Below are 26503 nucleotides of genomic sequence, written 5' to 3' on the forward strand. Positions count from 1 at the left end.
CATACAAACAGACATGAACAAAACATGTACCACTGAATTTAGAAACTGGAACCTGACCTTTGAAAAAAGTCTCATCCCAGCCTCCTTATTTTACAAACTGAAGCAGGGGAAGTATACTTCAGGTCACAGAACTAGATAATATTAAGGCAGAGAACCTTTTGTGGTCTGACTTCCAGCAAGTGGTACTCTTCATTTCATGCTCACTCTTAAACAAAATCTTTTACTAAACAGTATCTTTTTCTTTTTAACTTTTTTAATTATCTCAAAGGAATGGAGTTGGCTAGTAAGAGGATGAAGAGAAAAGGGCAGGAGAAAAGAAGGTAATTTGTGTTAGAGCAAAGTCTGTCATCACTGGCAGAAGCCATATCAGTTGATCTGTTGCCTCTGATCATCTCCTTTGTCAAAATGACAACACTCTTTTGCAATGAGACTAGTTCCTCTTTCAGACTTGGCTTCAAGATTTGATCTTTGGGGGCTTGTGCTGTATCTAGCATTGGAAAGTCTCAAAAAATTACAAATTGGTAACCCTAGATTGTAGTCCATTTCTCATTATCAGGTGTTTAGAGTGCCCCAGTGGCCAAATATATTAAGAAGTTTGAGTCACCTTTCATAATTGTTACTAGTGAACTTTAAATGAGATTGTTTTAGAACCTCCCATAGAATAGCTCTGCTTTTGTCAATGTAGCAAAAGGTGGTAAGAAGTAGGGGGAATAGTGAATCAATACGTTTGTGTTAAGTGACATTAAATACCCTGTCTTTATGTGCCAGGTACCCACAGTAGAGCTTTAGCATACAGAAGTGTTTTATTCTCTAAACGATAACACAAAAATAAGTGAATATTAACTTTTCTTAGCATGATGATGTGAACTCTGCTGTTTTTCTTTATGTTAAAAAATTGAAAGTGCTACTATAGATGTTAACACTAATTTTTTAATGAAAATGATACCTTTTTATTTCTTTTAAATTATTTTTTAAAGAGATGCTATTAGAGATCATCCAATAAATTTTTATCAATCTTTTGTACAATTTAACCATTCCCGTTTCTTTTAAAGGAAAATTTTAAGCATTTATTGAAGATTGTATTAAATTGCCACCTCTAATTCTTAGTAGTCTCTAAGAATGGTTTGGAAATGCCTCCTTTTCTTATAATTAAGTATTATATGTGTATTCATATAAAAATAGTTTATAGTTATTAGCTTAGATATATTACAATCAATATGTTAAATTGTGAAAATATACAATTCTTGAATAATATTCAAAGGAGCCAAAAGTCAGCCACTAGGCACCAAATTGTTCACATTCCTGGGTAGTACATTTTGCCTGTAGAATTGGGTTATGTGTATATAGGATTTGAGAAATTGAGTGCTGATCCTTCAGATGTTCTTTCAAGAATCATCAGTAACTTGCATGAGTTATTAGATAAATGTATTGAATGTTTTTTGAAAGGCGAGAGCCTAAACAGGAAGTAAAACAGGAAGACTGGCCATTTCTGCTTTTGTCTTTTAATATCTTCAAGAGATCGTACTGTTTCCTCCTAAGTAAGTGTGCTTGCTGCAGGGCATTTAAACACTAATGTGCATAATGTTCACCTTCATGAAGGGAGTGGAGTGACCCTCTTTAAACCATCCTATCACTGGTTTTCTTTTTTCTAAGCTTTACTCTTTACAGACAACTAGGAGATGGTTAGAAATGTTTTAGAGAAATTCTTTTTTTTTTTTTTTTTTTTTGGTGAGGAAGATTAGCCCTGAGCTAACATCTGTTGCCACTCCTCCTCTTTTTGCTGGGGAGGATTGGCCCTGACCTACCATCTGTGCCCATCTTCCTCTATTTTATATGTGGGATGCCTGCCACAGCATGGCTTGATAAGCGGTGCATAGGTCCACGCCTGGGATCCAAACCTGCCAGCCCCGGGCAGCCAAAGCAGAACATGTGAACTTAACCACTACACCACTGGGCCTACCCCCTATACAAATTCTTAATATGACTTGAAGTAAGCATGTTTGGATTGTGCAAGGGTTAAATTCCTGCACAGCTGCTAAAGTACTATATAACTTAAGACATTCAGCTCCAACTCCTAGTTCTTGTGGTCTGTATAAAGACGGAAGGGACTAAACCCATTAGCCTTTCAAAAGGGCCTGCTAGAGTAAAGTAGTGTATGCAAAGGCTTAGGTCAATGTTAAATATAATTATCTCTCTCATTCCTTCTTTGATTAAAGATCTGCAGTGTGACAGTTGCTTAATCACGGCATGTTTTACAGTTGTCCAGAGTGTTCTCTGATTTTTTTTTTTTTTGAATTGTAATTATTTGTCTAAAACGGTAGGTTTGGAAAAGTGAAAAATCATTTTCCTTCATAGTTTTCTAGTGTAGCTGTTACCTGCATCTTACCCTTTAAATACTGTCAGCCTCTGTTTCCCAGCACACAGTTACAGCATTTTGGCAGTTGTTAAAACATGGAAAAGTCAATCTTCCTAAAACAACCAGTCACCACTTTACCACAAGCAACTTCACTAAAAAGTTTTCTTAGGAAACTTACTTCTTTTTAGTAAATGAGGATTCTGTTTTTAAGTAGATAAGATGTGTTCCTTAACTTCTAGTGTTAAAAAATTGGCCTCAATCCTTGCCAGAGTTCCCATCTTGCTACTTAAGCACTGTCCACACACACCGTATTTTGGGGAATTAGTTTTGTTTCATTTCCTGTGTCCTTTGTAACTACGGTGGTTGGCTTTACCGGCAGCATTCAAATAGTTAAGCTTGTCTGAAGGAAACCAGCAGCCTCAGCCCTCCCTCCTTCCCTTTCTCAACCAGTCTCTGGCTTCCTCTTACGGGTTCTCTAATGGCAGCTCGAGGCTGCTGGGCTTCTCCCCGCTGGCATGAGCCCCTCCTTCTGTGAGAGCACGTTTCCTGGCATGGGGGTCGGATCATGTCGGTAAAATGGGGTCGATTTCATGAAGTACCCCTCATAACAGTGAGACTCATAGGACCAAAACATGGGGAGGTAAGAGCCTGACTTCTTTTAAGCACTGAGTTCTAATAAACACAGAAAGAGACAGTGGAGTTTATTGTTTTGTTTTGTTTTTATCCTTGAAAGAACTAGTTTGGATTGTTGCAAAGAATGAGGAAATTATTTATTATTTATTCAGATTTGAATAGCGTTGCAAGGCTTCAGAGAATAAGTTAGTTGCCATAGAAGATTTTTTTAACTCTTGGAGCATGCTTTAGCTTTCTTGAGCAAAAAGTCAGATGCTTTTCACTTTAACATTTTATGCATGGAGAAGCCTTCAGCAAAATTTAGTTAAAAGGAAAAATTATTTGAAAAAATTCAATTTTTGTTATTGATTTTTATTAGTTCTACGTACTTTAGTGGTTACTAATTTTTCTCTCAGAATAGTTTCCTGTTTAGTAAAGTGAAGTAGTTTGTTTTTCTCCCTTCCTCTCTTGTTATTTTTTGTAGTTCTGAAGTGTATCAGTTTGGCTCTTAGATTTTTATTATGCATATTCTACTAACAAAACACTTCACATGAATCATAGACTTCGCAAACATTCACCATTTCAGTATAGTGGATGGGTTCTGAATAGGAAGTCGGAAGACCTGGATTCTGATTTTGACTGCTGATCATTTGCTGTGTGACCTTTTGTGAGTCAACAAACCTCTCCAGCCCTTGGCAGTACTGAGTAGTGAGTGCGAGCTGACCTTTAGAGTCAGCCAGATCTGGATCGTAATTCCAGCTTGAGCAGTTATCGGTTGTGTGGCTTCAAATGCAGCATTAAAGATCTCCAAGCATCCATGTCCTCAAATGTAAAAGGGACAGAATAACTAGTACTTAGTTCATTGGGTTGTTAGGAGAAAATACAAGTAAATTGCTTACTACTGTGCTTGGCACATAGTAACTGTTCAAAATTTTAGCTGTTATTTATTATCTTTACCTTCTCAGTTGTACAATGGGAACCATAATGCCCACCCTACCCACTTCAGAGTTATTGAATCAGATGAAATAATGTGTGTAGAAGGCATTGATTCAAAGTATAAGGCACTTAGTAGTTGACATGATCACTAACTTTGGGGTACCCATTTTCTAAGGAATTTTTTTAGATTACAACAATAGTACTGTATTTCCTGAAAAATAGGTACCCCAAAGTTAGTGATCATGACAACTACTAAATGTGTTCTTCCTACCTCTGAATTGTAGTTCATGGTCCAGTTGGTTTGAAAGGAAATTATTCAATTGACATTGATTAACCAGCTAAGTGCTCTGCCTAACAGTGCTTCTCTGAAGGATCTTTTATGGAGAGTATAGTTGTACCCCACAGTCCTAGCCGCCTAAGAGTCGTGTGCACCTGGAATGTTCCTGACTTCTTTAGGTATTATTTCATTAAGGATCTAGCATTCATCAGTATTTCTTCAAGTTTTCAGGTTTTAAAATCCCTCCTCCCCCCAATTTAAAAATTGAGCCAAAGTTAATATCTATGAAGCTTGAAATTCTAATTAGTAAAAACTGGAAACTTATATGTGGGGGATATTTAATATTTCTGGGTGAATAAGGGAGAAAACATCAGAGATGTGCTCTCACTTAGGGATCTGTGACTGGTGTGAGGAAGTCAGAGCGGAACCTCAGAGTAATTTCTCGTGCTGCCCAGTCATCTTTCCTCTCCCTCAGGGTGTCCTTCTGATCCCGGAATTGCTACCATCCTTTCTTCTGCTCCTGCCTGCAGCTGGCCTTAAACTCACTGCTGGCTTCCTAGGTGGGCTGTGCTTTGGCTTCCTGGGGAGGATTCACAGCTACCCCACACTCCTCCAACACCAGAAGCCTCTTTCCGGTGTTGGGCCTTGGGCATTTTGTCTGTCAGTATAAATAATCACTGAACAAGCCACTGGCAGAACTGTGTAGCCTGCCCAGTCTTCCTGTTGTTTTTCTAATGTAGCTTGGGTGCTCACAACTTAATAAAAAAAAATTTGTCCAGAACAGTGTTCCTGACTTTTGTCCAAAACATTCACCGACCACTGTTGACCACATGCCATCTGGGTGCCTAGGTAAAGGGAAGGCCTTCTGGTGTTCAATTAACTGTTGATGCTTTTTTTGGCAGGATAAGGAAAAAGAGAAAGATAAAATTAAAGAGAAGGAGAAAGATTCTAAAGAGAAGGAGAAGGACAAGAAGACTGTCAATGGGCATACTTTCAGTTCCATTCCTGTTGTGGGTCCGATCAGCTGTAGCCAGTGTGTGAAGCCTTTCACCAACAAAGATGCCTACACTTGTGCAAGTAAGAGAATGCTTCTTTCTGTAAGATGGAGCTCTCTTGGCTCAGGAAAGCTCATTTCTGGTTTCCTATCCATCCTACTCCTTATCTGTTCCTCGTTTAGAAGTAGCCCTTTTTATATCTTTCTTTAATAATCATTAAAGAAATAAATTCTAGATGTATAACATACAGCCTGTGTTTTTTCAGGCAGCCTGAATTTCAAGCCACTGCCTGTTCCAGAAGTCTGTGTAGGCATCAAAACAGTCTCGTAGCCTCAAACCCTAAAGCTGCCCAGCTGTCCCTTGTCAGGTCTCATATGCACATTTTTTATTCTGGTACTTTGGTACATGCTTCGGCCATTTACCAACATCAAGTCATGGTGGCTGCCAAGGGAGGGTACCTTCGTGTGCAAAGATGTTCCCCATTGACCTATTGCTGATCTGCTTAAAACCACGTTGAAGCCGTCTGTTAACTGAGCATGGTTCCTGGTTTTGATAAGCTACTCTAAGACAGAGGTCGGCTAACTTTTTCTGTCAAGGACCAGATAACAAATATCTTAGACTTTGTGGGCTGTACAGTCTCTGCCACAACTACTGAACTCTGCCATGATAGTACAGAAGCAGCCATGGACACTATATAAACCAGTGAGCATGGCTGTGTTCCAGTAAAACTTCATCTATGGACACTGAAATTTTAATTTCATGTAATTTTTGTGTGTCACGAAATATTAATATTTTTATTTTTTTCAACGATTTAAAAATGTAAAAACCATTTGTAGGTCATAACCCATATAAAAATAGGCTACAGGCCAGATTTGGCCCACAGGCCTTAATTTGGAGACCCCTGCTCTAAGGCACTACGTCTCAAAACTTTATCATTGCACGGAGAGAAAGGCATAATATCCATAGCAGACACCAAGGTAAATCAAGGAGGCTGCTTGTCAGAAGTGACCAATATGGAAGTCCAGCCGCCCCAGGCCCAGCCCAGTCACCCAGAAGGCTGAGGTGATTAGCGTCATGTTATACCTGTAACCAGTTCAGACAAAATAGTGACTAATTGAGACACCAAGAAGCACTTCTCAGACCATGATGTCATGGCAATGTCGTGTCTTCAGTCGTTTGTATGGAGCATCCCAAGTGATTACTAAACATAGTTAACACTGAAGTTCAGAATTTTTACAAGTTTATTTGAGCAGAGTCAAAGTTACTGCAATAATAATTTCCACTCACTCGCTTTCTTGAAGAGAAGAGAGTGGAGTCACAGGCAGCCCATAGCCCACAGCCTGTCTTCTCCATGCTTCAGCTGTTGTGACTTTTTAAATGACTGCCTTTATCATGCATATTCTTGTAAAATGACTTTTATGGATATAGTATACCCTAAATGTTGTCTGCAGCCCTATTTGTTTTGCTGTCCTATTTTTATAACAACAACTTCATGGGAGCTCTCGTCTAAATCTTTATGCATCCTGTGGGCAGATATATCACACATTTATGTCCTCCTTCATGTGTGACTTGCCAGGAAATTGAGAACTACTCCAGCGAGGTAATACATTTTATGTGACCTCTAGGAAACAGGAGACTGTCACTGTCCAGTATCTGCCAGCGTTTTTATTGTGGAGGCCAGATCCTTCTAATGGAACTCATGCCTAGGACTCAGTTGAATGTCTCCAGTTGCATCTTTCAGCCGCTGGACACAGTCCCCTGTCAGTGCTGAGATAAGTTGGTGCTGAGGGCAGTAGTCACTGAGCCCTTCTTAGTACGTTCATCCATCATGAGAACATTTTCAGCCTACTCACAGGGTATATATAGTTAACATAAAAATTACATATATGTCCTATACTGTACTTATAAAGAGCTCATTCTAGGACTAAGAGAAGTCAGATTTGCCATTTTCTTGTTTGCTAGTTAGTTATTAGTCTTCTTGATATTGTCTTAGATCCATAGTGTCTTTGCAGGAATTTGTGTAAGTCTCTTTTTCATTTTATTTTAGTTGAAACTAAATATAATCCATAAACTCACTTAATTGAGCTATAAATTTCCATCAATCATAACATGCTGAAAGTAAACAAATGAGGAAGGGTGCCACCACTACACATCCGTAGCCCACCTTCTGAGGACCTCTTCTTCTCAAGAAACCTCTAGTATCATATGTAAAGTGAGGCTGCCTAACAGAAGGGCCGAGTGAGGCACCAGTGTATTAATCTATATATTAACTCCATTTCTCTTTTAAGTCAATTCAATATAAATGAGAGCTGTAGAATTTTCCTCCTGTATTCCAAAGGATCATTTTGTGTCCCTCCTGCAAAGTGCCTGTTCTCCATTTGGGGAGCACTGGTCTCATAGGAAAACAGGGAGAGATCGTATTTCTTGATTGGCAGGATGAAATTGACATTCAAGGAACTTCATCAGTAACGCAGACTGAACACCTGCTTTCTGCTGTAAAACATAAAAATGCTTGATAAAATGTATTTTTTAAACTAATATGTAATGGAGCCTGCAAAAAGGAAAGTTCCTGAGGGAACTCATAATCAGAGCAGTGAAGAGCATCTCTCCCAATTGGGGAGAGGATGTGTGGCCTCAGGGCAGATAGTGGGAGCTGGGACTGAGCCCCCTAAATAAAACCAAGAGCTTTACAGATGGTAACATCCACGCCCTGGCCCTTCGGAAGCAGCAAGGAAACTTGTCCTCTCCCCAGGACCCTGAGTGAGAACTCTCCCTCGGATATGAATCTGGGGTCTGAATTAATACCGTCTATATGTACTGGAACCCCAAGCTAAGAAGTTTTCACTAGAGGTTTAATGAAATGCCAGTCTAGGAATGATGAAACCCGGAGGGTCCCCCGCTGAAGTAAATGCAGAACTGCATACCATAGGGTCACTCTGGCAGGACAGGATATCTAGAGGTTCCCACGGGAGGAAGAAAAGTCCTGTAAAGCTGTGGATGAGCTTACAATAAGAAGTAAACCACAAGGAGGAAGAGTTAGCAGATGCACAAGCAAGAGAAGATGTTGAGAATTGTTGAGAGGTTGAAAGGAATAGGAATCCCTAACGGAAGAGCAGAACGTAAAAACCAAGAGGTAGATTTGAAAAATAACTGAATAAAACTTCAAGAAGAGGAATAGTCCTTGAAGGGTCTCCATGGAGAGTTTTCAAATATTTCAGTGCTCTGCATCATCAGTGGATTGTTCTGATTTATATTTGTTTATAAAGGAGGAAAATGGCTTTCACTCTGTCGTCTGCTCTAGTAAGGAGAGAGCTGGGTGAATATTCTAGGAAATGTTTGACTTCAAACCGGGTTTATTTTCTACGTTTAACTCTCAATAATTATACACTTGAGTTCCTGATCTTAAGTGAAGTTAGCAAAGACCAGTTGCCCGAACTCTGCAAGGCACTGTGTTTGGTATTGTGATTTATTCGAAAGCAGCTCCTCAACAAGTATTTACTGAGCAGCAGTACATGCCAGGCACCTTTCTCAGGTTGCTTACACATGACTTATAAAAGAGTTCTCAGAGTTTAATCCTTGGTATTTACTCACTGCAGCCTTGTTCATAATGTGGGAAAATTAAAAGGAACCTAAATACCTATCAATAAAATATAGTATATTCATTAGATGGAATATTGGGCCGATACTAAAAAGAATAGGATAGTTCAAGGGTCAGCAAACGTGTTCTGCAAAGGAACTGGTGGAAGTGTGTTAGGCTTTGCGGGCCCTTAGGACTTGGTCATGACTGCTTAACTGTGCCCTTGTAGCACGAAAGCAGCCGTAGACAAGACGTAAAAAATAAATGTGGCTGTGTTCCAGTAGAACAGTGCTCACAAAAACGGGGTATGGGCTCAATTTGTCCCACAGACCGTAGTTTGCCAGCCACTGGGATAGATCTGCAGGTACAGGGATCTCCAAGACATTTTGAGAAGTTGAAAAGGCAATAAATAGACATGTATTATGATCCCAATTTATGGAAAACAAATAAGTAAACAGTAATTGGTTATGTAAATATACAAGAATTTCTGAAAGAATATACATCAGACTATTAACAATTTGAAGAAAGTGATTCCGGGAGGAGAGGTTGAAGGAAGACTAAATTTTTTTTTTCATACTTTTGTTCTGTTTGAATTTTTTAAGAATGTACTTATATATTGTTTGTATGAGTAAAACCAAAATGTAAACTTTGGATCACTGATACCTTCAGAGCTTTTTCTGGTTGTCAGCTGGTCTCTGATGAAAGAGCAAAATATGTTGATATTTGATTCAAGAATTTAATGGACAAAGAGCAGAATTATTACTGGAAAACAGTCACCTTGACAAAAGACTTGAGAGTTGCTCCATCACTGTTTCTGAAGCACCAGATTGAATAAGAAGCAGTGTGATTGATTCTTCCAGCTCTCAGTTCTGAACTGTGATGTGAAATATTATCAGAAGATGTAGGGACAAAAGAGGTGGAAAATCTTTTTTGAAGACCCGAAGAATCTCTTTCTTTGTGGCGTAGAGAACAATAGGTTTAAGAACCATTGGTTTATGATTATGGCGAACGGATGACTCTTTTCATGGCTGGCTCCAGACAACTTTTCAATTTAAATTTAGATTGGAAAAAGTTGTCTAATTTATATCAGTGTATATTTAGTCTTATACTGCCCTTGATTTTTCTGTATACATTATTTCTAGGTTAAAAACAGTTGAATTTTGCCCTCCTTGGCTGTATTAAGTATTAGTCTACATTAGGCGATAATGACTCAGAATTAAACCTGCAACTGGCATCTGATTGATTTGTCAGATAGCAAAAATATCCTTTATGTATATTTCCACTATAATGTAGCACCTCTTTTAACCACAGGCATCCTAAGCCCATTTTTGTTTTATTGATAATTCTTCCCATTAAACATAAATAAAAATTATCTTTTCTGTTCTCCTTCCATGGTGAGGCATAGCTAGGACACCATAGGTTGTTGAACTGCTTATGCTGTCAGTATAATGTGTGCTAGAATTTTCCTGGAGAGGGGCATCTGGGATACGTCTTGGAGACTTCCATAGCCCAAAGATACCAAAGCAACACGTGGAGAAAGCACGTGTGTGGGGTCTGGTACCAATTAGGAAAAACTAAATGTAGGAGGTTTGAGACTTATAGACTTAAGTTCTCAGCCACACATCAGTGTAGTAATTAAATAGTTTAACACATAGGGCAGAGGTTTTCACAATGTTTTTTGTGGAACTGATGTTTTAGAAATCCCACAGATTTTTTAATTTATATATTTTAAACTAATTTTAAACATGCATAAAAACTATACATGCTAAAAAGTGTAAGCAAATTTTAATGTCAACATATTAACTGGCTTTCAGCCTACCTACTTGTTTGTATTTTTCCTTCCATCTCTAATTAACTGAAAAATATAATGTGATTGCAAGGCAAGCCATTTTTTTTAAAAACTGCTAATATTTGCACCTTCTTATCTAGGTGAATGAAGATGTTCTCTATATTGTGTATTCAAAACTAAATAAATAGAGAAATAAATTAGATTCTGAGGTAGATGTGTGAATTTTAAGTATCTCATGTACCTCTGATTTCTCACTTTTGGATCCATCAAAACGGCTTCCTTGTTCTCATTTATTGACTTTAAAAGTAAATGTTAGGGAGCTGGCCCCGTGGCGCAGTGGTTAAGTGCACCCTCTCGGCTGTAGTGGCCCGGGGTTCACAGGTTCACATCCTGGGCATGCACAGATGCACTGCTTGTCAAACCATGCTGTGGCGGTGTCCCATATAAAGTAGAGGAAGATGGGCACGGATGTTAGCCCAGGGCCAATCTTCCTTAGCCCAAAAGAGGAGGATTGGCATTGGATGTTAGCTCAGGGCTAATCTTCCTCACACACACACACACAAAAATTAAAAGTAAATGTTGGGGCTGGCCCGGTAGCATAGTGGTTAAGTTTGGGTGCTCCACTTTGGCAGCCCAGGGTTCACAGGTCTGAATCCCGGGCGTGGACCTACGCACCGCTCATCAAGCCACGCTGTGGCAGCATCCCACATACAAAATAATGGAAGATGGGCACAGATGTTAGCTCAGAGCTAATCTTCCTTAGCAAAAAGAGGAAGGAAGAGTGGCAGCTGATGTTAGCTCAGTGCCAATCTTCCTTGCCAAAAAAAAAAAAAAGTGAATGTTAAAATTATAGCTAAAAAATCTATGCTAAATATTTTACATATTTGATGGCACACAATATAACATTTTATTTCATTTAAGACTTTTTAAAAGTAGAAAACCGGTAAATAGCAGATCGGCTACTAGTTTTATGTTAACAGTGTTTATAATAAGTAGGATGGGACTTTTTGGTTTCACTTGTAAATTTTAATATTAAGTCACCCAAGGAGTCTATTTCCTCTGGAAGCAGATCATTTCATGGAGTTCAGTGTGTCATCGCTGAAGTCTTTTCTTTTGGAGAGTTGGTTTCAGGATCATAATGTCCTCTGGCAGCGGTTCTTTTCTTGATGGCAATAGCTTGATCTAACTAAAATGTCACAAGTTATCTTAGTTCCATTTGCTCAGCAAAAACAAAGAAACGAGTTAATGTTTTTGAAATTTAAACTGAAAGCATCAGACAGCAAAAAGGAACAGTTTGATAGGACCTGATTGTCACCCTAATATGCACCTAAGGTTCAAAATACATTTTTAATTTGCATACCACCCCACCTCAGAAATGGAGGCGCTCCTGCTGCAGCTAGCACTTTGCACTCAGCTCCTGAGGTGGTGTTGAAATAGGCACAACATTAGTGCTAGCATTGAGGTTTGTGTATGACAGACAGCGTGCAGCCTGCCACTTACAAAAAGAAGAGGGGAAAAAATTGAGGCTTGAAAGCAAAGGAACAATGTGTAGTCATCTTCCCAAAGAGACAAAAGTAATTGGCTGATTCTCTCCAGCTTCCTGAAGAATGGAACCTACAATGAATGTTGGTGTGTAGGAAGCACCATCTGTTATCTTGCAGGAAGTGGAAAATATGAGTAATTTGGGGACTCAGAATCTTTTTTTTCTCTTCCCTCCCTCCTCTCTCATGTTCAGGATCTTCCCAGGAGTCTCAGGAAATGTAGCATCCCTCCAGTTAGTCGTTCTCCTCCCGGGAAACCCTTGTGCTCTTAGCTTCCCTTTTTGGTTTAACATAACCCTGTTTGCTGACCCCTGGAGCCTCGTACCCCAAGTGGCTGCTCAGTCAGTTTTGACTCGTGGATTAGAAAGATCAGCCACATAGGCCATCATGATGATGTGTGATCATGGCTGGTATTGATTGGCACCTGTCTTCCAAATGTCTGTAGTCACTTTAATGTATCCTTCTGTGTGCAAATACTAAGAGACTCAGCAGGATAGAATGTTGTTAAACAAATCAACATCTCTTGACTCCACTGGATTACACCTGGACCAGTCTGAGCTCATAATCATGGGTGAAAGCTGAGTGGACTTTTGTGGAAATGTCATGATCACAGACATGGAAATGGCAAGGAACAAAGCTTCCGTGTAGTTCCTTTGCAGTCTACTCCCGGGAAAAAAACAGGGGCAGCAAAGACTGAAGGCCCTTGTTAGGACTGCTTCAAAGGCATTTAATTTAGGAGAAACCTGGCAGATTTTTTTTTTCTCAGCCAAAACTCTACTCTTGCTCTAAGATTAGGTGACTTTAAAAGGGGGAGGAGAGGAGTGTCTCCAGTTCTTACTACTTCATTTATGTAAAGCTTCCCTTGAATAATCAGCTGTTCTTTCCAGCTGCTGCAAATAATTTGGTTTTTGGAATGCTTGGTGGAGTCCTTCAGAGTAAGAAATCCATTACATTTGGGGTTTTGGATCTTGCCAGTGGTTCTGTTCTGTTTGCTTTAAGAGATGTAAAATGATACTGAGATTATTAATGATTTCTGTTGTGTTAGCAGCTTCTGAGTACTTTTGTGGTAGGTTGTTTCCCTTGATTAAAAAAATAAACAAGTAGACGAGGTACAATCTAAGTAGGAGACATAGGAGTTTAGAATGTGTGATGGTTGGATTTTGCTTTGGATTTCTTCTGGAAAAGCAGCTCTCTAAATAGACGGTTTTCTGCCATTTAGAGTTCATTGCTTATGTGAGATGGTAAACTGCATACAATTGATTAAAGAAAGGAAGTTTGTTATTTAGGGCAAAGGAAGGTGAAAGAAAAGCCTAGGCAATAAAGTCAGTCTTGTTCAAGCAGAGCACTTGCGTTTTGTTTCATTTTTGTTTACCAGTGTTCTTATGAAGACTGCTGTGGTCTGAGCACTTCAGCTGAGATGATTTGGCTCTTGTTTGTGGCTTTCCTCTTGTTCTGTACATCAACACTGTGGTTATTACACCAGCTGCCAAGAACATCTACGTGCCTTTTGTATCTGAGCTCTATCAGTCCAGACCAGGCAGTGTCTCACACACCCCAAAGATTTTAAACAAGAAGTTGCAGACAGTTTCAGAGCATGTATCTCTAAGTTGTTCATATTTAAATAGTTTTTTGTTTTTGTTGTCATTTGTTTTGTTTTAGTTTTCTTGGTTAGGGTTGAAATGACAGGAAGAAGTTGCACCTTTCTCTACTTAAAGGTACTCTTCAACCTGTATCCTTAAGAAGGATCAGAGAATTTTCCCCAGATCTGTTTTGCTGCTCAGATCTGTCTCTAGTAGGCAGAACAGTGAGAAGTCTCCAGCATATTCCCTAATGATGGTCAATGGACTGGAGTATCAGAAGATCCCTTACGTCAGAACTCTGACTGTGTAGAGCTTAGGTCAAGAAGGTGAATCCTTTCTGTAGTGGGCAGTCCTTGACTATTCACGCCATTCTGTAGTTTCAGTTCAGTTAGGTATGGCCACTCCTCTTTTCCTTCTATAAAGCTGATTTTCTTAAGCTTGTCTCTCTAACGGGTTCTTTTATTTTTCTGCTAAAAGAGAAAGATTGTCTAGTATATAACAGTTGACTAAAGATCTGTGGTGGCTGGTGGGAGAAGTTAAAAAAAATGCAGGGCTGGCCCCGCGGCTTGGCGGTTGGGTACGCGCGCTCCACTGCTGGTGGCCTGGGTTTGGATCCTGAGCGCACACCAACGCACCACTTCTCTGGCCATGCTGAGGCTGCATCCCACATACAGCAGCTAGAAGGATGTGCAACTATGACGTACAACTATCTGCTGGGGCTTTGGGGAAAAAAGAAGGAGGAAGATTAGCAATAGATGTTAGCTCAGAGCTGGTCTTCCTTAGCAAAAAGAGGAGGATTGGCATGGATGTTAGCTCAGGGCTGATCTTCCTCGGGGGAAAAAAAAATGCAACAACAGACAGATGATAGTTCACAGTCATGTGGGTTTTCCTTCAGATTCTTTTGTTTGATGCCTCCTTGTAGCGAAAAAAGAAGTTGAAGACTGGGCTGTTTGCTTTTAAGTTCAGAGGAATTTAATTAGGGGTCGGCTCTGTTTCCATAAACCACTGTGCTGGGACCTTTTTAAAGAACTTTGAAAAAGGAAAGCATGTTGCTTACTGCTATTAGGAAATCTTTTTAAAAAATAAATAAATAAATAAAAGGCCAAATAATTCTTTGATCTCCGTAACAACATGGTATGGTTTGTGGCAGAGAGCTTGAAATGTATTAGATTTGTCTTCGAATCTTGTGTTCTTGGTAATTGTCTATTTTCCAAAACAGAAAATAAGGTTTTAACCTCATGACTTTGGCTGATGTCAGTGGGGCCGAAGTTTCTAAATCACCCACACACACCACTAAAACCGTCGCTGTGAACTGAGTCCAGGACAACTTGGTAACAACTTGAGTGTTTTTCAAGTAGGTACTTGAGAATGTTAAGCAGATGTCCATGCGAACTATTTATCACTAAGACTTGTGACCGTATTATAGTGCATATTAAAATTTCAACTGAGTTGTGGGTTTGTGTGACAAGTTGTTTACTAGAAGCACATCTTAGATGTTGTTTCTGCCTTTATGATTCATCAATTGAAGCTGTCTCTTAAAAGTCAAACACCGGCCTGAGAACTTGAATATTACTGAAGTCTGTTTAAAAGTGATAGCACCACTCCCTCAAAAATTGCCCTTGCTTAATTCCCTATAGAGGGATGGAACTGATTGGAAAGCAAGGAACAGGAGGAATGCACCTTGGAAAAAAGTTGTGTCCACAGTGTGCTAGTTGGTCACTTTTGTAGATCAGAATTAGTGGCAAGTTCTCAAGCAAATCCACCACCTCCTATGTTGCCCATAAATGCCTAAGATATTACTGATTTTCATTAAAGCAAAAGAGAAAAGGCACTTTTGTAACCGGAATATGACAATAAAATCTAATTGAAAATTGTTTTAAATTTATCACAAATGTGATTAATTTTTTAAAAGCTAAGGAAGTCCAAGGAACTTTGAAGGTTGTTAGAATTTGATACACTAGATTTAAAAAAAAAATACTAATACAAAGTAGTACATGGATAATATAACAAACACCTATGTACCTAGCACTTAAAATGAAAAAACAGTAACATTTTGTCATATTGCTTCAGATTATTTTTTAGCTTTGAAGAAATAAACCATTATAGTTAAAGTCAAATTCCCGTATGTTTTTCTGCCTAATCCGATTCCTTCTTCTTCTTCCCCAAGGACAAATGCTATCATGAAGTCTATGTAGTCTATGTTTTATAATTTTATCTCATATATAAACAATCTTTAATGTTTTTGTTTTTAGTTTACATAAATGGTACCATACTGTGTATCTCATTCTGTAATTTGCTTTATTCTCATCAACATTGTATTTGGGGGATCCAGAATATTGAAACAGATGGATCCAGATCATTGACTGCTAACTCTTAAATGGTATTCCGTTTTATGAATATATCAAATCTGTTCCACTGCTAAGTCATTTGGGTTATTTCCGGTTTCTCTCTATTACAAACAGTGCTAGAAGGAACATCCTTATGTACTCGTGTGTATCACCAGGGTATATACCAAGAATGGAATTGCTAATTCATGAAGTGGGCACATTTTCGCCTTTACTAGATGTTGCCAAATTACTCTCCAAAGTGGGTGTACCAATTTCTAGATCCATCAGTAGATGATGAGAGTTCCTGCATCACCATATCCTCACCAGTACTTAGAACTGGCAGACTTTTATTTTGACCAATCTGGTTGGATATGAAATGATATTTCTTTGTTGTTTTAGTTTGCATTTTTCTAATTTCCAGAGAGATGGAGCACTGTTTTGTGTTTTTTTTGAATTGCCTGTTCATAGTCTTTGTATAGTTTTTGTGTTGGGTTCTTTGTTTCTTTCTTATTGTTTTATGAGGAGTTTTTAACATTTTTAAGTTATTGTTATTGTGTGTGGCACTAAATTTCATTTCATTTCAGAATGTGTGGTTTTCCTTGTCCATGGTATAGATTCATTAGTTTTCCTCATATGCTTATTACCCATGCTTTAAAGTATGTTGTGTTTAGGTAGAATGAAGTGAACGAGAGGTTCTTTTAAAGGTAAATAGGCAAGACTCTGAGAGAGGGGAAGGAGGAATGGGATTAAAGAAGATCTGTTTGAAAGACTTTAGCTGAGCAGGGATTTGTGAAAGATAGAGAAAAAAGATGGGTAGGGGAGCTATGAAGCCTGTGCATGAGAAAGAGATGATGGATCAACTAGGCTTTGGAACAAGGCAGCTCCATAGTCCCAGGCATCTGTGTGGCAGGAGAGGGGAGACATCACGTACCCTGAGTAAGGATAGTGGTACCGATGGGGGGAGACACATTCTGTCTTACTAGAAGTGAATATAGAAGTTTGCCTCAACTGCTTTGTTATGCTTCTTGCTGTGGTGCAGCTTGGAGCTCACTTGCCCACTCGTCTCCCTTATTCAGGCGTCTAGTTCTTACTATGGGCCTGGGACTGGGAATAGGGATGTTAAAACTTTTAAAAGACAAAGTTAGACTTCCTCAAGGAGTTTTCTGTCCAGTGGAAGAGTGCAGCCATTACAGACCAGTACCATGTAACGTACAATCTACAGTGCAATACCTGGAGGCAGGCGTGGAACACCAGAAGCACAGAGGTGGGGAATCTGATCTTCCCTGGAAGAGTCAGAGAAGACTTCATAGAGCTGAGTCCTGCCAGCCTAGCCTGGGGAAGGAAGACAGGGGAAGGGACACAAGCACAAGAGACACTGTGTTCAGGGCTCAGAGGTGTGACAGAACATGGCAAGGGCCTGGCAATTTAAGCCACGCATGACGGGCTATATCTAGCTCAGAGGCTTGAGCTTTATCCTAGAGATGACGGGGAGCCATTGAAGAGTTTTTGGGAACTGAGAGGCAAAAAGTTTTGAATACAAATCAATGAAGAGAAATGGTCCAGCCCACCTCTTGCCTCTTTGACCCTTTGTGGACGACCATTGGCTAGAGAGGCTTAAAGCCTTTAGCCAAGATTCACTGGAGTCTAGATCCTGGAATACGAGTTATATTGCATGATGCATAGAAGGGCATAATGGCATTGGCATCTCAGGAGTTGTGTGGATTTCTGTTTGTGATTCTACTTTTTTCTCTGAGTAGTAATAAGACAGTGATTTCTTTATCAAAATTTATCCTTATTTTCAAGTAGCAGAGAACTAGACAATTTAATGAGAACCAGTGGTTTCCGGTTCTTAAGAAAAATATATTCAAATGTTTCCTTTTGCTGATTAGAATGAGTCACTCCCCAGGGGTCTCTTCTGCAAAGGCCTCTTTGTGCCCAGAACGGGATGTTGCAGAGAAACCTGGTATTAATTTTGGTGACACGTAACCTTTTTCTAACTGCTGGCTTCTAGAACAGCTTCATGAATTACGTGGAAATGGTCATATCACGGACAGTAGAAGTTACAAGGAGCATAGCATCCATATAGCTCCCTTGCAGTCGATTCCTGGAGAAGAATACAGTGGAAGCAAGAATAGAGTTTTGACTGAGATGAAACCTTCCAGGTTTTTTCCTCTTGTTGGTTTCCTCAGTGAGCCTTTCCCGGAAGGGTCTCTTCTCATGCTTCTATTGGTAAATGAACTTGGATGTCTCTTTTGGTTTATTAATATCAGAAAAAAATGACCAGACAGTGAATTTCACACTGGGTGGAGCTAGAAGAAGTTAGCTAGATAGGAGGCATCCACATGCCTAGGAGTAAAAGGCCCAGACTAAAGCCTCACCCCACCCCACCCCCAAGACTTCCAGACTAGTTCCGACTCTGGGCCACCCCGTTGGCAAAAGTAGAGTTGTTCCTGATAGCCTCTTTTATGGTGATAACTTCAGCCAAGATTTCTCCGATCAGAGCTACTGACTACTGAGTCCTTCCCTTACCTGCCCTGAAGGATGAGTCTATCCTAGTGATAATTCAGATGACTTAGAAGTTGAAAACTCTTCTGCAGCATGAACCTTATGGAACAGTCCAGCAGAATTTACTTCGAAAAATTATCCCTTTCTTCAGATAGCATAAAGAGTCTTATAGAATCACAGACAGAGGGAACTTGGGGGAAAATGTAGTCCCTCTTTTCATTTTATAGATGAGGCAAATGAGGCCTTTAGAGAAGAGACTTGCATAGGGTCACAGTAACTAATCAGCAGAGCCAGGACCTACATCAAACTTAGTTTGGTAGCTGTTCTTCTTGTACTCCTTTTAGTGTTACTAAGTTGATGTTTCACAAACTGTAATCAAGGTTGTGTCAGGGCACTTGGCTTTGGGTAAAGTAGACATAGGGTCTAAAATAGGCATTTGAATAGGTGCCATGAGCCAGGCACTGCTAGAGAGACTTAATTGAAGATTCAGCAGTAGACGAAGGGTCCTTGCCCTAGAAGAGCACTCAGTGGAGGAGAAAACAATCACAATACAACATGATTGGTGGTATTATAGAAAAGACTTGTGAACCACACAGGCACTGCAGGAGCAACTGTTGAGGAAGGATTGGGAAAAGACCTGTGGGGTCTGGGATTCTGGCAGTCTCCATTCTGATATCCTGCCCATCGTCCCTCCACTCTGCCTAAGTTGGAGTGGAGTCAATATGTATGAGCTAAAAGAACATCTTTGCCCATAATTAGTGAGTTGACATGGGCAGGACCTGTGGTGCTTCCTGAATCAGTGTGTGAAGCATTGCCTCATGAATGGTATCTGGTTGATTTTCTCAAGGAGCCTTTCCCTGGGGAGGCTTTCGTCATTGGGTGTCCCCAAAGACAGATCTTTTATTTCTTTCTACTTCACCTCTGGCCTCCTGGCACAGTTCTATTTTATGACTTCATAGCGGCAGTTAGAGCTGATGGTGACCCTTTTGAGTCACAGAGGGCTGGGTTTTTACATCAGTGGCCCTTGTAGGCCAGGGGAGTGAGAAATAAAAGTTGAGATAAAATCGTATCCTTGGCAAATTGTGGTCTCTCCTTCATCTTTCAAGAAGCCTCCCATTTTCTCAAGTCGGGGCTCCCAGAAGTGCTCTGGGGTAGTTCTGATGACCTTTCTTCTGTGGCTCTTGACTTGTGGTGGGTTGTGAAAAGCTCAGGGTAGTTCAGATCCCAAGTAGGACATGAACAGGTCAGTTTTCAAATCCACACTCTACGTTTGACAGTCATACAAATTTCGCAGCCCCTATTAGGGGCTTTCCTTATATGTTTATTCATGACTTAAACTTACATATTGACAGCCAACACTTTTAGTTTTTGTTGTTTTTTTTTTTGGTGAGGAAGATTGGCCCTGAGCTAACATCTGTTGCCAAACTTCCTCTTTTTGCTGAGGAAGATTGGCTCTGAGCTAACATCTGTGCCCATCTTCTTCCCTTTTGTATGTGGGACACCGCCATAGCATGGCTTGATGAGTGCTGCGTCGGTCTACACCCAGGATTCTAACCTGCGAACCCTGGACCGCTGAAGCAGAGAACGCAAACTTAACCACTGTGCCACCGGGCCAGCCCCTTTTACTTTTAGTTCTGATGGCCTTGCAGCTTCCTGCCTGAGAAGTTCCAGACTTGTAGTTTTTCTTAATCAGAAATCACATTTGCTCTTTTTCTCCTCCTTCAAATGACATCACATGCCTGCTTCATAGAGAAGAGGACTGCAGTCCCCAATTTCAGTTAGAGTCACTTTCTGAAGTGTGAGTGGCTTCACTAGGAAACCCATAGGCAGCTGGGGCACTGGAAAGTCAGAATCGATGTCTGTCTGCCTTGTCAACGTCACCTGAGTTTTGCTTTCTTTTCAGGCTGCAGTGCTTTCGTCCACAAGGGCTGTAGAGAAAGTCTGGCCTCCTGTGCAAAGGTCAAAATGAAGGTAAGACATTTCTAGCTAAACCAATAACATCCTCAGAGTTGGGAGAGTTAAAGTTGTGGTTTTTGTTTATTTTAATCATTTGGTACCAACTTTGAGACCAAAGTAACCAAAATATTCTCAATCAAGTGATTGATTCTCTTTTTAATTAACACACTTGGGAATTTGTGGATTTTGGAAAATAAAATGCTTTCGGAACTTCTCCATGTTAAATATACATTTCTCTGTAATTTTAATATCTCTGTGTCACTGTTAAGGTGATTTTCTTCTTAACCATGTCTGCAGACCTACTCTGCTATTCACACACCTGGCTTCCTCATTCGGGACCATGAGAGCAGCAGGTGGATATCAGGGGCTTTGACCCTGATGGACTGGGGAGTGTTAGGGTTAGACGCAGCCTGTCTGTCAGCACTTTTCTCCACAGGGAACGTACAGATGACTGATCACATGACACAAGAACAGGAAGTGCCAGTTGTGTGGTGGTACCTGCTCTGAGAATGCACGCTGTGTAATAATGTGCACTGCTCATCGAGTGGCCCTTAGAAAAAGAGTATGGCTTGGGGGCATGCCTTTTAGTTAGCCTATGTGGTTTTCAGTGTTCTCATCACCCATAAATGGATTTTCATTCCTAGTCAGAAGAGTAATCTCCAGCAAAACACAAAGGCTCAGCATGCTGTGTGCTTCATCAGTAACCACTTTTATCTTGGGCAGTGGCCTCAAACTTTAGTGTGAATCAGAGTCACCTCGAGGGCTTGTTAGAAGATAGCTGACTGGGCCCCACTCCCTGAGTTTCAGATTCTGGGAGCTCCCAGATGATGCTGATGCTGCTAGTCTGAGGACCACACTTTGAAAAGCACTGAACTAGTGTAGAGATGACAAACTTCTGTACCCCGGACCTTATTCAGCCCATAGACATAAATTTTTTGGCTCGTGAAGTATTTTTTTAAGTTAATGCAGTTATTTAAAAATCATGTTTTGTATCAATTTGGATTTCTGTTTTCTCTTGAAAAATTGGAAGATCTCACAACCCTGGTATTTCCCTTTACTGAGCATTCCCAATTCTTACCTTGTTCTTTTTCCTTTTTTTCATAGTACTTATGATCTTCTCAGACTCTATGTTTAACAGTCTGTATTTATTTATTACATTCATCTTTTATGGCCTGTACCTTCCCCCCACTAGAATGGAAGCACCAAAACAGCAGTCTGAGGTCAGGAATGTTTGATCCATTGATGGATCCTTAGCCCCTAGAGTGGTATCTGGCTTATAGATCCTTCAGTGTTGGAGAGATGGATGGGAAGTGATCATCAGCTGGAGCTGAGTGGCTGCTGCCTCCTGTATACAGGCTGCACAAGTTCCACATTGCCACTTCCCTCCCCCCAACTTGCTGCTGGCATTTGTTAGCTGGCTCACCCACAGGCGTTTGAGTTTGTGATCTCTGATAAGACTTTTTACTATTGTGAATGTACTAGGTTCTATAGAAGGATTATGAGAGAGATATAGCATCTCCCATGTAAGAGAATATAACCACTTTAAATTGGAAGTAACTCATTTTCGTTAATGATTTATCTTGGACTAATTGCTTCAATCTGTAATTTCTCACACACACAGTGAGTCTGTTACATGCCACAACAAAAGTCTTAACTAAAATTAGCACTTTACCTAAGAATTATTTACACCTTATAAATGCTAGTCACTGCAGAAATAGAAATGAAAAAGGCACAGATGCTGCTCTTAAGGAACCAGCATTCTAGTGGGGAAGATGGGCAAACAGACGGTGACCACATGAGGAAAGAACTCTGTGGAGCTTACCTGCGGGATTCTGAGGGGGTGCCAGTCACTGAGTGAGGAGAAGAACGAAGCTGATGGATGGTTTTACCAAGGAGGTAATACTCAAATGGTCTTGAACTGGAAGAATGCTGTGAAGATGAGAAGAGCATTCCGGGCAGAAGAAACAGCATTTGTGGAATCACAGTGCTTGGCAGGTTCAGAGGATAGCAGTGGAGGTGACTGTGGCTAGGACGTAAGATGCTGAGGACCCTTGGCAAGGAATAGAGCAGGAAAGTGGGAGCAGCTGGCTCTCTTCCTACTCTAGGCTTCTTGAAATGTGACAGAAGATCAGTTTAAGTACAGTCCTCATATTTGTTTTCTTTTCCTTTCAGCAGCCCAAAGGGAGCCTTCAGGCACATGACACGTCATCACTGCCCACAGTCATCATGAGAAACAAGTGTAAGTAGCTCAGCCCACCTCTCAGAATTCCTTTTTGACTCTGGTTCAGGATGTAAACATACTTTTGTGATATTCACTTGTTATTCTTCATCAAAATTTGAATAGCTATTTTGTGGTAAGTTAGAGAAGGCTATAGATTCATCGACCAAAAGCTTAACATTCTACCATGAAACTCTCTTGGAAGGTTTCTAGAACAGTGTGTGTATTAGCTTAAAGGGCAGCACCTTAGCCCTGTGTAGTGACCCCTGTGCATCTCAGAATTCCTCTGAGTGAGTTGACAATCATACTTGCTTTTAGAGCCTCACAGTTGCATGAATCAAATGAGATCTTGCCTATTAAACTTCTTCATAAACTGTGAAGTTATGTGAGTAGTTAATTTTTTTTCCAAGGACTTCAAGTGATACACAAAGTTGAGTAAGTCACACTCTCCCATTCGCATCACACTATCTTCCCAGTCTGTGCAAGGCTCCACTTGGGTTTTACTTAATATTTTTCCTGTTTTCATTTCCATTCACTATCTTGTTTCTTCCCCCTCCTTAGTGTCCACCGTAGTATATTGAACGTGTATCTTTCTACTCTGCCATATCTTTAGACATATGTGTATTTCTGAAAATATCTCTTACTGTTTTGTGTGTTGAATTTAAATCAGATGATATGACTTAGGCTTATCCATTCTGCTGCTTTTTTTCCCACTCAGTGTCGTTTTGAGGTCGATGCATGTTATTACATGTAAGCTATTGTTTCAGACTGCTGCGTGGTATTCTTTTGGGAAGGTATACTACATTTTAATTATCAGTGCTCTTAAAGACAGATATCTAAGTTGTTCCCAACTGCTACCATGAGTAACGCAGGAATGAATATCATCTTAATTGGCTCTATCGGAGCTTACGTGAGACTTAACCTAAGGCAGTGTTTTTCAAAGTGTAGTTCCTGGATCAATTAGAGGTACAAATTCTTGGGCCCTACCCAGACCTGCTAAATTAGAAATTCCAGAGGTGGAGCCCAGTGATCTGTGATTTAATAGATCTGCCAGGTGATTCTGAGGCACGCACAAGCTTGAGAACCACTGCTCTTTACCTAAGAGCTCTAAGTCCCTCCAGATAGCTCAGGAATGGCTGTCCCAGACTGTACTCCCACAGACAGCATGCATTCCCTTTAGACATACTGAGTACAGTTGTTATCAATTTTTGCATGTAAATTACTAGAAGAGAAGTTTTGCCAGACTGCCACCCACTTTAATCAGTGACCCAACCCATTCCAACACCTTTTACGAGTCTAATCTTCCTTAAACTCTTCTTTTCTGTGATATTATTCCTTGTTTCAGAAACCTATTTTGTTTCACATCAGATAAAATAGCATCTGTTTTTTTAAATACCTATTATATGCCAGGCTCCTTATGTATATTATCTCTGATCCCCACAAGTATTCTTATAACCCGTTTGACCCACGGAGGCGATGTAGTGGTTAAGAGGATGGACTGTGGATTCAGGTCATATGGGTTTGTGTCAGCACCACCACTCGATAGCTGTGTGACCTTGGACGGTTACTAACCCCCCTGGACCTCATTTTCCTCCTCTCTAGAAGGATGGTAATAGTATCAGCGGGTGGCAGTCAGGGTTCTAGAGATCATACCTATAAAGTACTTTGTAGTAGCCCTCCTTAAGTGATGGCTTTTGCTGCTGTCGTCATCATCCCAAATAAGGAAACTGAGGCTCAGAGATATTAAGTAACTTACCTGAGTGGATTATGGATTGGTTTCAAAGAAGGGAAAGCTGTCATTTTCAGCCTCCTGTGCTGCCTTTTAGATACAAGTTGTTCTTTATAACTTTCAGGGTCTGCATAACATGGCCTCATTCTCCTCCTTCAGCCTTTTCCCTGATCCCTTCTGTGCATCCTCTGCTTCCTTACTCCCTACCTGTTATCACCTTTTTACATTAATACTACATGATTATTTCTGCCTTTATTTATATAGTTCTCCTTGTAAGAATGTCCTCTTTTCCTTCCAACCTGTCCACACCATTACCATTCTGTAAGAACCAGTGTTCCTTCCCCCATTAGAGTGTATCTGCTCACGGACGTCCCCTCTGAAACATGGAGAATATGGTCCAGGCTCTTGGCACTGAAGCATATTCCCTTTTCTACCAGTTGCCTTATTCTCTGTGGAGGTGGGGCCCACATCTCATGCTCCTTGTGTGCTTCCTGCAGGAAGGGTCTGGTTGTGTTGTAGTGTAGCATGTTTCTGGTGTTTATTGTATCACCTTCTTCTAAATAGAATTTGAACTGGAAATTAATGGTTTTATTAATTTTTATTAAGTCAAAAACATCCTGAAATACAGTGACGTCATAACAGCCGCCCGGTCATACTTCCTTCAGCTCCTGACACTCCCGGGGATAGACAGCTTGTGCTCCTCATGTCTGGGGCAGGAGCTCAGTTACCAAGGAAGAGTAATGTGTTACCCTGCTGCCAGTGTGACCACTTGAACATAAAATTAGAACTCTCGTTTCCTCTCTGGTCGTGTTCAGGAGAAATATGCAGTATGAGAACAAATTAGCTATGTGACATTAAACAAGTGTTGCATTTTCCTCTTCTGCAAATTAAAGGAATTGGTCAAAATCTGTGTTCTCAAGTGCTGTGCAGAAGAATCACTTGGGGAGCTTGTAAAATGTGTAGACTCCCAGGTCCCACCCCTGAACGACAAGGAGGGCTGGGAGTTTGCATATCTAACAAGTTCCTCAGATGTTTCTTGGTGGGGACTCCCAGAGAACACTGACCTCAGTTATCTCCAAAGTTCCTTTTATTCTTGAAATTCTTTCAATCTTATTTTATTTTGAATTAATTTAAATTTTTAAATATATAATACTTTCCCATGATTCTTTGTCCTCATTGCCTGATTTTCATCCCAGCCCGCAGGTAACCACTCTTAGTTTTATATCTATCTTCTTCAAATTTATTTATTGAAATAAAGGAAATACCAATTTGAATTATTAATTTTTCTTTTTTTAAACATAAAAGATAGTCTGTTGTGCCCTTTGTTCTGCACCTTGATCCCCCCCCTTAATATATTATCTTGGCACTCTGTGGTGGTTCATGAAGACTGTCCTCATTTTTTAAAGCTATATAGTATTCCAGTGTATGATGTACCATAATTTATCAATTGATATTCTTTAGATACTCATTTGTTGTTTTTGATCTTTTGCTTTTACCAACAATGTTGCATTGAGTAACTTTGAACGTACGTCATTTCAGTCATGTACAAATATATCTTGTAGAATAAACATATCCTAAAATGGAATTACTGGATCAGAGGGCATTGAAATACGCAATATCAAAAGATACTGCCAAATAGTCCTCCATAGAGTTTCTGTATCCATCTGTACTCCCAGGGCAATCTATTCTAAAGCAGTTTGCTCCTCTTTGGCATTTGTCAGATGCGTCAGTACTGGTGGGCATGGATGGACGATGCTTCAGTTGGTGTTCTCTCTTCATTTACAGCCTCACAGCCTAAGGAGCGCCCTCGATCCGCAGTCCTCTTGGCTGATGAAACCACTGCTGCCCCCATATTTGCTAATAGACGGTCCCAGCAAAGCGTCTCCCTCTCTAAAAGTGTCTCCATACAGAACATTGCTGGGTAAGTGGGGTTTAAAGATAGCACAGTTGACCTCTAGTTGACAAGAGCGTAATAATCATATCATTTGACAGAAAGATTCTTTTAGAAAAAAATGTATAAAATAATGAGTTGGTGCACAACTGAATGATACAGATGAGGAGAATGAGGATTCCATTTAGATGTACTGTCGTGACCACCATTTTGT

At 40.2% G+C, this 26503-nt stretch overlaps 1 protein-coding gene across 6 annotated transcripts in view; it reads left to right on the forward strand.

Moving 5' to 3' along the window:
- AKAP13 (A-kinase anchoring protein 13) overlaps positions 1-26503 on the forward strand; it is a 346896-nt gene that overhangs the window by 291219 nt on the left and 29174 nt on the right. For all 6 annotated transcript variants that reach the window (XM_087428907.1, XM_087428903.1, XM_087428904.1 and 3 more), the window contains 4 exons: positions 5084-5258; positions 20399-20466; positions 22624-22690; positions 26184-26319. In XM_087428907.1, coding sequence (XP_087285033.1) covers positions 5084-5258; positions 20399-20466; positions 22624-22690; positions 26184-26319 — 446 coding nt within the window. The remainder of the gene's footprint in view (positions 1-5083; positions 5259-20398; positions 20467-22623; positions 22691-26183; positions 26320-26503) is intronic.

This window comes from Ceratotherium simum, chromosome 3 (assembly GCF_057802395.1).
Source record: "Ceratotherium simum simum isolate JZ-2026a chromosome 3, ASM5780239v1, whole genome shotgun sequence".
NCBI lineage: Eukaryota > Metazoa > Chordata > Mammalia > Perissodactyla > Rhinocerotidae > Ceratotherium > Ceratotherium simum.